The following is a 14,185-nucleotide window of genomic DNA, read 5'->3' on the forward strand; positions in this document are numbered from 1 at the left end:
AGGGTTAACCACTCATTAGGTTTGATTGTGTGTTTATGAGCCAATTGTGGATTCAGCTGTTTACACAAACTGTACATTTTAGAGCTATCAAAACTATAACTCCTCGGTTGACGATTGTTATATGAGTAATATAATCTGATCATTAAACTGAGAGCTCTTAGTAAGTTTTCACTTACAACAACCTGACTGTTTCAATTGTAGTTTGAGAGGAGAATGGTCTTCATTCAATTGTGCACAACCACATGGCGTATTTAAGTGTTTAGCTTTTGTCCTCTTTCAAAGTGAGCAAAGAAAACATTTAAGGTGGCATTCTTCCACTGCTCTTTCAGACTACACATTTGTTCTATTGACAGGGCAGCTGTAGAGCCAATAATAGGTCAGGGCATTGATAGGCTGCCTGGAAACACTATTGTTTTAAAGTTTGATGTGAGACCTGATACTATTTGGAAGGTCGAGATCATATCATTGTGGATTGCAGCTTGCAATGGGTCAGACTTAGTTTTCATAGCTGTTTATCATTACACATTGCTCTATATCCTACCCGCAAGGTATCAAGACAGCATTAGCTGGACTCTGAGGTTGAAAGAAAACAAAACTCTACTTTGCTGAAGGATCAATGTCTGTTGAGGCTTTTGCAATCAGGCTGTGACCATGAATGAATCGAATGAGTCTTCCCCTAAGATAAGGCTGTAGGGCACTTAATGTTCTTTGTTGTACATTCAATTACAATCTAATGAGTTGTGCAAAGTGGAAATCTTTAATGCTATTTAAATTTTATATAAGAAAAGCAGAAAAGAGGTACTAATAAAAGTGAAATATTAAGTAGATTTAAATAGCGGTAAGATAGTAAATTATTTACAACGATAAAGACAGCCTGAATGTATTATCCTGTTTATACCAAATAAATAAGTAGGTTATTTAGACATGAAATATTTATTTGAGGTGAAATTAAAAATTGTCTTTGCATTAGTCAAATAACCTGTCTTGTGTTTATTTTGTAGGCTAATAATGACCATTCTACACTGCTATTTAACAAAAAGCATACATTTATGCCATGAGTAAACTAATTAGGCTATGTTACAAAGCAAACATTAACTTTCATTCAACGTGAATTGTTTTTATGGCGATTTTTGATTTATGACTAAAATGTAGGCTATGGGTCAAAGTGATACAAACAGCTCAATTAAAAGGTGTATAATCTATTTCAAAGCCTTATCGCAACTTAAAAAAATAAAAATAAAAAATCACTATTCCCGGTTGGCCTGCAAACTGACGCCATGTTCTGAAATATTACTCATTCAAGCCAAAGGAATAGTTAAAGACACGTCGCGAATACTGTCTAGAAGTCAGCTTCCCAGTCTGTGAGGCTTTTATATTCTTTCAGCTGACTTTCAACTTCCGGGTAATTTTCAAAACACTTCCGCTAAACTTCCTCTGCTTTACTTTCATTGTTGACAGTTTGTTAACTACGGGCAAATATTTTTTCAAATCCTAGTTAACAGTCGGATTAACTTTAGTCCTTACATCTGGAAGGATATGTCTCTCGTTTATTAGTCGGAGTGACCGCTGCGTCAGTTGTGTGGTGAATGTTTTCTTCACTGCTAGTGAGCTAAGCAGCTAGCCGCCTAGCCTGCTGTACAGCTGCTGTGTGTCTGGGAATCTGCACTGAAAGCCAAGATTATGTTTCTCGGTGGGCTTTTGTTATGCTTTTACTTGTTTTAAATAACCTGTGCAGCATGGAATCTGAGGGAATCGTCATCCGGATAAAGACGCCGATGGGGGACATGGACTCATTAGTGGATTATCCATCACATCTAAACTTTAACGATTTGCTGGTGAGTTGCTGTTTTACCTGTATTTACAGTGTTTTTCCATGTGACATCTCAGTACATTTTAGAGGGAGAAACCATTCATGGAGTATGTTATACCTTAATGAGTGGTTTTCAGGATAATGGTGCTGATTGACAGCTGTCATTCAAATGTTTGTCTGCTCAGTGATTCTCTATTTTGGCAGGCCGCGATCAGGGATGTCATGCCCGAAACCACAGTCACCGCTTTTGAATGTGAGCATTGTTATTATATTTCAATTATTTTACTATTTTCATGATAGCCAATTAAATAGTAGCCTATATGTGAAACAAACAGAAAATAGGACTGAACAACTGTCATTTTCTCTTTTCAATGCTGTTGTCTTTATTGAACAAAACTAATCGGTCAGGCTAAAGGCATGCAAAAAAGTAAACTCATACATTTGCAGAATGCATGATAAAAATGGTTGTTTAAATTGGCAAATGATTAGCTGTTTTAGATTCAAATGATTCTCTTATATTTCAGATGAGGATGAAGTTGGCGACCGAATCACAGTTCGCAGTGATGAGGAGCTCAAAGCCATGCTGTCCTATGTGAGCATACCTCATGTATAAATGCAGCCAAGCTCTTTGAGTCCTTTGATTCAGCTGTTAAACAGTGTGATTTCAGCATCATTTATAAAACATGTTTAATAGCCAGATTGCCATTGAAGAACTACATTGCCTAATTGTAAATCAAACTCACCATCAGAAACGTCACTGTTACCATGAGAAAAAAAACATCCGATAAAAGTAAAGTTAGACACCATATTGAATTGAATGCAGATGAAAACGAGGCTGTGAGGGATGGATGTAGTATTTACAATGGTGCGCACTAAATAAAAGAGATCACACAATCAATTTTACAACTCACAACTTTCAAAACTGTTTTATGGAGTTTTTGTCTACTGAAAGTTTAGTTTGCTGAACAATCGGTAGGTTGTTAAAGCTGCAGTCCGCAGTTTTTCCTCTTCGTCCCCATCTCTGTTCGAAATCTGCAATTGCAGTTATTCGCGGAATTATCAACATTACATGCGTTGTGCCTCGGCATGGCACAGCGCGGATGAATCCAATGTTTTGAGGAAAATGTGCATCTGTCAATCACCGCGCTGGTGGTGTGGATACTGTCATTCGCAATCACAGATTCTACTTTTTGGAAGTATGACCTATTTTTTTACAGTCTGTATTACAGACCAACATAAGAATTTTCACCAGAAAATGTCCGAAAAAAATAACATCCACTTTTGTTGTGACCAACTAAGGGAAAAAAAAGCATTGCAGTAAATCGCGCCGATTAAATCTAACGATCGCTTATCATATCATGTCAAACCGTGCAAATTATACTTTATTCTCAAATTGTTAATCTTAACAACATCAGCATTGCGTGACTACATTTAATGCCCTTCCGATATTTGTCCTTGTTTTCACATGGGCCGGTTGCAGTCTCTTTTTTTCTCCGAAGTCTTTCGCATTTTACAACGGGTGAATCTCCAGTTGTCACTCCACCTCCAACATCCTCAAACGCAATATAGCCTACTAGCCGAGACTCCTTCTTTATGTTTACAGATGTGACGTAAAGACGCAAAGACATGCTCGAATTTCCCGCGGAAATCCACCAGTACCACTGGAATTAAAAACATTATTACAAGCTTACCATTTTGAATAGAGCTAAGGCAAGCAGATCGTTTTGAACACTGGCTAGTTATACACTTGCTCAAAAAATATTTTGGATAATTTTTAACCCAAAAAAGCTACGGACTGCAGCTTTAAACAACCGTATAATTCTTTGAATCCACAGTAGCTGTCAAAAGTTTGGAAACATTACAATTTTGAATGATTTTGAAATCTCTTATGCTCATCAAGGCTGCATTTATTTAATCAAAAATATAGTTAAAACAATAATATTGTGAACTATTATTACTATTTAAAATAACCGTTTTTTTATTTATTTGAATATATTTTAAAATGTTAATTTATGCCTGTGATGCAAAGCTGAATTTTCAGCATCATTTCTCTAGTCTTCGGTGTCACATGATCCTTCAGAAATCAGTCTAATATGCTGATTTGCTGCTCAAGAAACATTTAGCAATATTATCAATGATGAAAATAGTTGTGCTGCTTAACAGTATATCCCTATACTATATATACTGTATATCCCTCACAGCATCGTTTTCATGCATTACATTTTTTTTAAATGGCGCTACTCTGATTAAGACCTATTAAGGTCTATTGTGTGAAGCATTGCGAATGATGTAATTGAATCTCTTTCACTGCTTATATATTTTGTTTAGGCCTATATTTTAATATTACAATAAATCTAACATATATTGTTTTATACTTAATAACAATTATAATGTTTTTTTAATTACTTTAATTCAGATGCTTAAAACAACATAATTCGCAATACTTTATGGAATTTGTAGTTCATTCCCTCATTATGATTAAGTGCAAGTCTTGTACTTTTTCCTTTTCTTTTTCTTTTTTCTTTTCTTTTTCTCAAATTCTTTCTTGTTTCTTTTCTTTTTTTAATTAAAATTATAGTTTATAATAGGGCTGTCATGATATCAGATTTTCATTGTATGGTTATTGTGGCCAAAAAAAAAAACAAGAAGTCAAATCAGTCACATTCATCCTTAACTTTATTTAGTTTTTTCTTTTTTTTGGGCCAGTGAAACACTTAAAATACGAGTGTAGGCAGGTGAATCGAGAGTTTGTTACCATAACTGTACAGAAGTGTACAAAAATAATGTACTGCGTTTTCCTTTTTCTCTATTTTATGATGGGTGGTAACCAAGGTTAAGGTGTAAAACTGCCATCTACTCTATTTGAGTGTCATCGATTTATCGGTTTATCGGTGCCGGCTTATCAACAATAATATTGTATGTGTAATATTAACACAATATCAGCATTTAATTTTTAAAATATTGCTGCTGTCATCAGTATCGATATATTGCAACAACTAGGGATACACAGAAATTTCGTTCGCAGAAAACTTTCGGCTGAAAATGGTATTTTCGTTTTTTGTCCGAAAGGGAAAAAAGGCTGAAAATATGAGCTGAAAATACAGCAAATGCCTCAGTGTTCAGCACTCAGATTTCACTTTCATGCAGGATTTTTTGTAATTCTATGTGTATTATACTTTATTTGATAATTGGTCAAAAAATAAATCTGTTAAATCTGATTCTGTTGCATAGAACTGAATGAAAAATTATTTTAATAAATTTTCTGTCCAATTTTGGTGTGTTTCTTAAAGTAAGTGTGGTTATTTTATTTTATTGGCTTGTATTATTTTTTTAAATAAGATTCAATTAAATTATTGAATTTAATTAAAAAGTCTAATATTAATACAATAAAAATAAACGATTTTAAAATAAGAAATTAATTTTCGGTTCTTGGCTTTCGATTTCAGGCCGGAATTTTCACTTAGGTGAATCCTTAGCAACAACCCTTGTTTGCACTGTTGTGATTCTTCTTGGAGCCGGTTGGTTCATGAGACACTTCAATAAAAAGGCTTTAATGAAATGCCTATGGAGCAAATAAACAAAGAAAAATACTTCCGGAACCAAAGCTGAGGAAAAGTGGGTGGTCACCGTTGCGCTCTATTACAGTCTGTTGTATTAGACCTTTGAATGCTGAAAGTGTTTTGTTTGAAGGGAAAAGCTATTACAAATCTATTATTCCAGATCTATTCACCCTTGGGGAAAGTGTTCTCATTACTTTGCTGATTGGCAAGGATGACAAGTAGCTACATATTTTCTTTTTTCCTTTCAATTTCTTCATCTATTTCCTTTTTTTCTGGCTTCACCTCTCGATGTTTCCATGGCAACCTGCGTCTCTGGCTCTCACCCCCTATTTTAAATTTTACAGGTGTTAACCAAGCAAGATTAGCAAAGGGAAAAGTGTAATATTAAATTCCTGCTCATTTCTCTTAATATTCATTATTTTTGTGTTGACTCAGGCAGTGGCCTCCCCAAGTGACCAGGCACAAATTGAAAATGTCATGTGTTTAATAAAAAGCTATTGTAAACTTTTCCCCGATTACGGATTTAAACAGTCTTTCTTTCAAGTCAATGAATGTTGTTGCCTACTCTTGTTTCCTCAGTCTGTTCTTCTTCTTTCTCTGCTTTTTATGTGTTGTTTTTAACGTTCTTCTTTTGAGACCGCAGTAAAAGTGCTTTCAATACTTACTGCTCACATTGTGGACACCAAACGTAATGACTCGTAATAGTTTTTCCCCCTGTGAAGTACAGTGGAAGTTAAATGAACTATCAACTTTTATTATTTATTATTCAATACTTAAAGTTTCGCCTCATTAGAAGCACAGCCCTCTTGGGTAGAGGAATTTTTCAAAATCCACTTTCAGCTGGTGTTGTCTTTTACCCCCCATCAGCTCTCAATGACTCTCGAGTAGCCATGGGCTTTAAAACCACCGCTTCTGCAGGAAATGAAATTACTTATATTTGATATTTATTTATTTTTAGATGCTTTATCAATGTTGTACCTCTCAAGGCCATTGGAGTCATTAGCCAGATTAGGCCAGAAGGTGACACACTGACAATGATGTCTCGCGGGTGTCCTGCTCTGCCTGAGTGTAATTCAACTTTTTTGCCTGTCTTGATTAATTCTAGTTTTGAAATGCACATTCTGACATTGGAGATATTTGTTATCGCAACAATCTGCATTAATGCTTATACACGGAGAGACTTTCCTCTTAAGGAACGTGCCATCGCACATCACCGAAAAAAAATCTTTGAGGCCATATTACTCTGACAGTGAATATTACCGCTCGTTGCTGTTGCAGATTGCCTCCCCCTTGCATTTTGGTTAACAGCACAACTGAGTCCACTTTTTCTGAAAATGAGCTTTTCCTCCCATGATGCTGTTTGCTTCTCTGGGGAGAGTGCAAGCTGCTGAGAAGGGTGGAATTTAATATGCGTGTAACATGTTCTGAGGCTTGTGCCTATGTCTAACTGATCATTGTGGTCATATTTCAAGCGTGTGCCCTTTGCCTTGGTGGCTCTTGAGGTCTCTGTGGGGACCTTTATAAATTTGCTTCAATTAATTCCATGTGAAGGGATCTACTGTTATGTAGACTTAATAGGAATTAAGAGATGACTTCTTGCTTTACAGGTGCGTAAGCTAATTCACAGAGCTCTCTGGTGAAAACCGACCTTCAAACTGTCTTGACTGCTCTAGCAGCGATCATCAGTCTGAGGTCTCTGAGATGTTCTGGGTCCCCGGTGAACCCCTTCTTACCGTTAGCCTTTCCAGGATGTTAGTTCAAAGTTAAAGACTGACCCATGTCAGATGTAGCCACACACACGCACACGCGCACGCGCACACACACAGGCACACACACACAGGCACTGATCTCCCAGGCTGGGACGGCTAATTACAGAGCGCTTTACTTGGGGTGTGTTAATGATCGGGGTCCAACAGAGCGGAGGTCCGACTCCTCTGTTCCCTCCAGCTTTCAAGCTGCCTTCCTGTGATCAAACTGCCTTTAGTTATTGTCCAACAAAGGGAGGTTTCTTTTAATACACTGTTACAGATTAGTTAGGTAATTGCAGCCCTAATCGATAAAGCAACCGAGTGGAAAATTAAAGGTGTGTGTTTTGGTAGAGCTACATGGTTTCAGTGCCTGCAGGCAGTGCAGAGAGGTGACAGTGATAAATAGGGTATTTAATAACAGCTGCTCTAACACTGCTTCCTCTGCATGTCCTCGCGCGCGGCACAACGTGTTCATCACGTATTCACACGCGGCGGAGGGACGGTGGTGGACGGCCTTGGTTAGGCTTGCTTTTGACCTTTGTCTTGTTCTGCCTTTGTCTCTCAATCTCTCTGTCTCTGTCTTTATTTCAAACACTGACACTCTCCCCTCCTCTCTTGTCCATCTGGATCTGTGGTTTTTAATGGCTTTATTGTGTGCGATGGGTGCTCTGTGTTTGGACACAAAGGTCTCGTGCTGGACTGAGAGGAGAGGACGAGCGACCAGATGGTTCTGTTAACCGAAACATCCATTGAATGTTCTTTTGGCAGGGGAGACAAATTTGTGCGCGTGTTTGAGTTCTTTTGAAATAGAATCAGCAAAAGTGCTACATGACATATCAATTGCAAGATCAACTTCAAAATAATATTGAATATTTATACAATAATATGAATTAATAAAATAATATATAAAATAGTAATAATAAAAATGAGATCAATAAAATGGAATATATACATACAGAATATCATATAAAGTCTCAAATGTAAGTCAATGTACAGTTTCTGTAGGTTTAAAATGGCAACTGCAAGGTCAACTTCAGTAAATATTGAATATTATAAAATATAATACATGTAATTAATATATGACATGAAGTCTCATATGTAACTACAAGTACAGTGCCAACAAAACTTGAAATCTAGATTGCTTTAAGTTAAATTTCTTTATTAACCGCATAGATTAATTAAAGAAAAAGAAAAAATAATTACACAAAAAGCTTGCCATGATATTAATAATATCATTAATAGTATAATACAAGGTTTATAAATGCCAGACTCTATTTCAGCCTATTATGCCGTGTAATTAATTAATAGGCAGCCGTTACTGGCAGATTGCTTTTTACGTCAGGCTGAAATGAGAAAACTCTGTGATTGGGCTGCGCCTGGCAGCCATTACAACGGATGAATTGATACAGAGGATTTCAAAAAGATTACCTGAGCAGGGTGCCCGATTCATTTAGCGTCTTTTCTTTTCCCCCCAATACTGCAAGTGGCTCTGAGAGAAGGAGAATGTGACAATACTTTATTTTAGGGTTCAATTCTAGCTATTAACTAGTTGCTTATTATCATGCATATTACTAGGATATTGGCTGTTTATTAGTACTTATAAAGCACATATTAATGCCTTATTCTGCATGACCTTATTCTACATCCCTTAATTCTACCCAATACCGAAACTTAAACGCTACAAAAACTACCTTACTCTTAATAAGCAGTAAATTAGGAGTTTATTGAGGCAAAAGTTGCAGTAAATAGTGAATAGGCTATGTGTTCCCCATACTGAAGTGTTACAGAGAATGTTTTTTTTTTTTTAACAGAAGATTGCTTTGATACTCCGTGGGACTTTTTTTCTCAAATACTTTCACCGAGCGTAATATTGATTTGTGTGAACTACTGAAAAAAGGAACTGGACTGTTTTTAAGAGTTTTTTTTGTTTTTGTTTTGTTTATTCTCCACAGTACTGCAACACAGTGATGGAGCACCGCATCAATGGACTGTTACCTGAGCCTTTACAGATATTTCCACGAGGTGTGTAAAGTGTGTGTTAGTGTGTTGGCCCAAATTACAGTTTAACACCGCAACAGTAAACGTGCCCGAGGCCCATCTAGAGCCTAGATCACTGTTGAAAACCCCATACTCAGCACTGCCCTGTTCACGTGCTTGTGTGAGCGTTTTCTGTTTAGCAAATCCCAAATTACCTCATGCGCAGTGGCTTCTGTGAGAGGAAGCAAATTCTTTATGAATACATTCACATATGCATTATTCTTTAGGATATACTTATTAGCTCCCCAAGCTGTATTTCAATATGTTTTGTAATGTTGCGGATAGACTAATTCTGACTTTTTAAACATTTTCTGTAAAATATTCTGCTCATGTTCTTTTGCTCTGGCCTCACTTGATCTACAATCTAGTCAATTTTCTTTTCAGCCGGTAAGACCCCAGGGATCCGCAACATACACGGCCTGAAGGTATGTGTCTCAATGATTGTTTCTGCAGAATTGGCCATGGATCGGTTATGCTGCGTACACTTATTGAAATGTCAATTGAAGTCAAGACTCTCTCTTTCTATCTGTCTCTCATTTTCTACCGCCTCAATGTTTTTCATTGTATTTCTATCTGCTTATTTGATAAACCGTTACAAAATGTGGGGTTGGTAATATATATATATATAAAAAAAGGCTTTTATGTTGACCAAGATTGTGTTTTAATTGATCAAAGCCTATTGGAACTATTAATGCAATTTAAAATAGCTGTTTTGTATTTGAATATATTATAAAATATAATTTATTCCTGTGATGGCAAAGCTGAATTTTCAGCATCATTACTTCAGTCTTGAGTGTCACATGATCCTTCAGAAATCATTCTAATATGTTGATTGCACAGGTAACATTTCTTATCAAAATGTAAAACATTTGTGCTACTTAATGTTTTGGTGGAAAACATGATTTTTTTTTCAGGATTCTTTTAAAAACTAGAAAGTTCAAATGAACAAAATTTATTTGAAATGGAAATCTTTTGCAACATTATAAATGTCTTTACTGTCACTTTTGATTAATTTAATGCATCATTGCTGAATAAAACATTAATTTCTTTAGCAAAAAAAAAAAAAAAAAACTAACCCTAAAGTGTTGAAGGGTAGTGTAGTTTCTGTTTACCTAGATAGTATAATTGTTCTTGTTTTGTGCTTGTTTTGGTTTAATTCCGAATTAATTGGCTTGAAAAGGGTAAAAAAACAAAAAACTGATAAACTGATCTAAATGAGGTCTTCATAGACACTAATTAAGAACAGAATCGCTGCTTTCCTGCACTACACTATACGACCTACAGACCTCAATTAATCTACTTATTTATATAGTGTCTCTCTTTGAGCTTTTTTCCTTCATTCTCCCACTGCGATCCGTTAGCGTGGCCCTGACAAGAAGCAGCTTCATGAATCCTCTTTAATGACAAATAAAGGACGTGATGTTGATTCATTCTTTTTTTTTTTTTACCTAAGGATGTTCCCAGAGTTATATTTAATTTTGCCTGATAGATGAAGTGACCCCTTTCCTCAAGCCTCTCTTTATTTCTCTCTGTCTCCCCCACAAAAGCCAATTAACCTTGCGGCCAAACCAGGCAGTTTGCTGTTGAATCACAGGTTAATTAGCACAGGGTTCTGATTGTCTTTGTTTGCCCGCAGGTGAACACGCGGCCCGAATCCTCGAGTGGCAGGAGCTCCTCTGCAGCTGATTCCCGGTCCAACGATAGGTAATACAATTCTATATTAATCCCTCAAGTTTTCTACATTGCTTGTTAAACAGCTTAGGGTTACCAACTATATTTCTAATCAGAGGCATCCGGTATCCATCATGCCTAAGAACACCTCTTACCTGTGGTAAAATCACTGTAACTTGCAGCCTCTTGTGACTTTGTTAATAGCGTTTTTTAAATTAGGACTACGCTTTTAGGTGGATCAACTTTTTTTTTAAAATACATTTATTAAGCAAGGACACATTAAATTGATCAAAAGTGACAACAAAGACGTTTATGATGTTACAAAATATTTTTATTTCAAATAAATGCTGTTCTTTTACTCTCTATTTATCAAAAAATCCTGAAAAAATGACAGTTTCTACAAAAACTATTTAGCAACAAAACTGTTTTTAAAATTAATAATAAATTTCTTGAGCACCAAATCAGCATATTAGAAGATTTCTGAAGGATAATTTTGCCATCACAGGAATAATGTTATTTATATGGAAATAATATTTATATTAAATTGTAGATTTTTTTTAAAATTTTAATGATATTTCACAATATTACTGTTTTACTGTATTTTTGATCAAATAAATGCAGTCTTGGCGAGCATAAAGACCCCGATATACTCACGGCGATGTTCTTTTTCTTGTTCGCTTTGTAAAACGAAGTTCGAAATACGTGAGCAGCGATATACTGTTAGCGAACATCTGACGCCGCCCACACTGCGGAGAGCGAAGTTTAGATGAATATGTAAATATGTTCTGTGTGCTTTCTTCTCAATGACTAAATAAAAACAACAAAATTGATAAACCAGCAAGCATTTTTTTAATAATAAAGCAAAAGAAAAGCATCTGATCATAGCAATGTGGATACATTTGCACAAGCTCTGTAATTCGACTCGTGACAAGTTAAGTCACGTTATGTTTATTTATAACACTTTATACAATAGATTGCTTAATCAAGCAGCTTTACCTTATTAAACATGAAAAACAGTGTCAGTGTCTCATTTCATCTGAAGACTAACTTAATTTTCTGCTATAAAGCAGGTCTCCAGTGTGTTCATGTTTTAACTTGTGGACGTTTGACCTCTACAAACTGAACAGGAGAAATGAACGGAAAAAATATTTTCACGTGAAAGAACACCTGCCTATTAGGTAATCGCCACGGACCAATGGTAGTTCAAAGGTGTTTACCACCTGTAGCAAACTTTTCCGGAAAGTTTGCTTTGGCAAGCTGTTTTGAACTTCCAAAACAAACTCTGAACGAACTTCGTTTTGGCCTGATTTTGTTCGAAATGGCGCCACAGCAGTTCGTTCTTCAATTTCGCTTGAAGTATATCGGGGCCTTAAGAGACTTACAAAAACATCATCAAAAAATCTTACTTCTCAAACTTTTGAACATTAGTGTACATTACCAAATTTAATTCCTGTTTCTTTATGGATAATTGTGTCCAATTCTGGTGTCCTTGTGCTTAGGAAATAAGTAGTAAAATAATTAAAAAGGAATTTATAGTAAAAATTTTGACAATAAAATATTAATCAACAGGGCCTTGTTGTAAACATTTACAGTTTGGCTTTAAAAAGATTTTTAGCTATAGTAACATGACAGTTTTGAGCTGGTGTGCTGCTAATGACTAAACAACAAACTCTTACTTGTATATACTCTTGTGTACTGTGTTCATTTACACAGTAAAATGTGTAAATAAACACATTTAATTTTTTTGTTATTCCTTGTCATTCATTGGTCATCTTCGCTTTATTTTTCGCGAAGCATTATTTTGCTTCGCTTCAGCTATGATATCCACTCTTGCATGGCATGTTTGTGCAGAGCAATGAAGAGAGGGGTGTGTTTGTTTGGGTTGATTTCAAATATTAACATTGTTTCTCAGAAGTCGTGTATTGCACCTTTAACGGTGATATTGATGTCTCAATAATGTAATTCCCTTTAATAAGATAAACACTAACAGGAGCTGGTAGTCTTCATAGCCTAAACATACAGCAGAAACATTTTGTCAGTTATAATTGGATCTGGTCTGAGATAATAAAAAAAAAACCTGGCAGAGGACAAAGACCTGCAGTCTGAAGGCCAGTGTGTGTGTATTCAGCAGTTATACATGTCTGATATTTGCAGAGCCTTCTATTAAGTATTCTATTCTCGTACACAATTTCATACTTTTTATTTTTTCTTCAGCAGTTTAAAAAAGTCTTCAGCTGAGCTTAAGAAGATTTTGACGAATGGACAGGTATAGTAGCCCTCTCTTCACACTACACACTTAACTTCTGCATATCTTTTTTGATACACACACATATAATGCACAGTATCATCAGTACCAATTAACCAGTGATGCTTCCCATTTAATTAGTCACTTTAGATTCTCTGTGTGAATGTGCAAAAGCATCTATTGATTGCACATTACAGGCTGTTCACTGACACTCTCTCTGTTGTATGGTTGAGATCTTTATCTTGAGTGTACAAAGCTGTGTCCTTTTGCTGCCCACCCCTCCTCCTTTCCCTGTCACCTCTTCTCCCCCTTCCACAGGCCCTTAGCTGACCAGTCTGTCAACTAAAGTATTTCAGATAGACAATTAAGACAGTCACATCCCCTGTGTCACCAGTAACATGCACAGTTAATAGAGCACTAGCATCCTCACGCACGCGCACACAGTCTCTCTCTCTCTCTCCCTTCCACAGGCCCTTAGCTGACCAGTCTGTCAACTAAAGTATTTCAGATAGACAATTAAGACAGTCACATCCCCTGTGTCACCAGTAACATGCACAGTTAATAGAGCACTAGCATCCTCACGCACGCGCACACAGTCTCTCTCTCTCTCTCTCTCTCTCTCTCTCTCTCTCTCTCTCTCTCTCTCTCTCTCTCTCTCTCTCTCTCTCTCTCTCTCCCTCTCTCCCTCCCTCTCTCCCTCCCTCCCTCTCTTCCTCTCTTCCTCTCTCTCTCTCTCTCTCTCTCCCTCCCTCCCTCTCTCCCTCTCCCTCTCTCTCTCTCTCTCTCTCTCTCTCTCTCTCACACACACACACAATGTCTCTCTCCCACACATCAGCCTAATCAAATGTCCTGCATTGGGCCCCTGTAGTCGGGGTGAGGCCTGTCAGCAGAGCATTGGCTTCACATCAGGTCCAGTTCACAAGGGGAAACACTTCCACTACAATAACACACAAAACCAGTTGACTAACCACTTGCATTAGCAATCACAAACAAATGACTTGGATTGGATTGTTCAGATGTGTAGTAATGATATTATTTTTATTTTTTTGTTAATGAAAAATACTGCTGTTATTAAGAATAATAATAATAATAATAACAACACTAATTATTATAA

The 14,185-nt window shown here is 36.4% G+C and overlaps 1 protein-coding gene across 2 annotated transcripts in view; it reads left to right on the forward strand.

The window, feature by feature from the left end:
* The first annotated feature begins 1,395 nt into the window (after positions 1 to 1,395).
* Positions 1,396 to 14,185, forward strand: part of map2k5 (mitogen-activated protein kinase kinase 5) — a 61,623-nt gene continuing 48,833 nt past the window's right edge. Inside the window, exons 1-7 of one of the 2 annotated variants that reach the window (XM_082162278.1) lie at positions 1,396 to 1,835; positions 2,015 to 2,063; positions 2,335 to 2,402; positions 9,071 to 9,140; positions 9,540 to 9,580; positions 10,792 to 10,859; positions 13,041 to 13,092. In XM_082162278.1, coding sequence (XP_082018404.1) covers positions 1,704 to 1,835; positions 2,015 to 2,063; positions 2,335 to 2,402; positions 9,071 to 9,140; positions 9,540 to 9,580; positions 10,792 to 10,859; positions 13,041 to 13,092 — 480 coding nt within the window. In that variant the 5' untranslated portion in view covers positions 1,396 to 1,703. The remainder of the gene's footprint in view (positions 1,836 to 2,014; positions 2,064 to 2,334; positions 2,403 to 9,070; positions 9,141 to 9,539; positions 9,581 to 10,791; positions 10,860 to 13,040; positions 13,093 to 14,185) is intronic. The other variant, XM_082162279.1, reaches the window with a different exon arrangement.

This window comes from Leuciscus leuciscus, assembly GCF_965113295.1.
Source record: "Leuciscus leuciscus genome assembly, chromosome: 2".
NCBI lineage: Eukaryota > Metazoa > Chordata > Actinopteri > Cypriniformes > Leuciscidae > Leuciscus > Leuciscus leuciscus.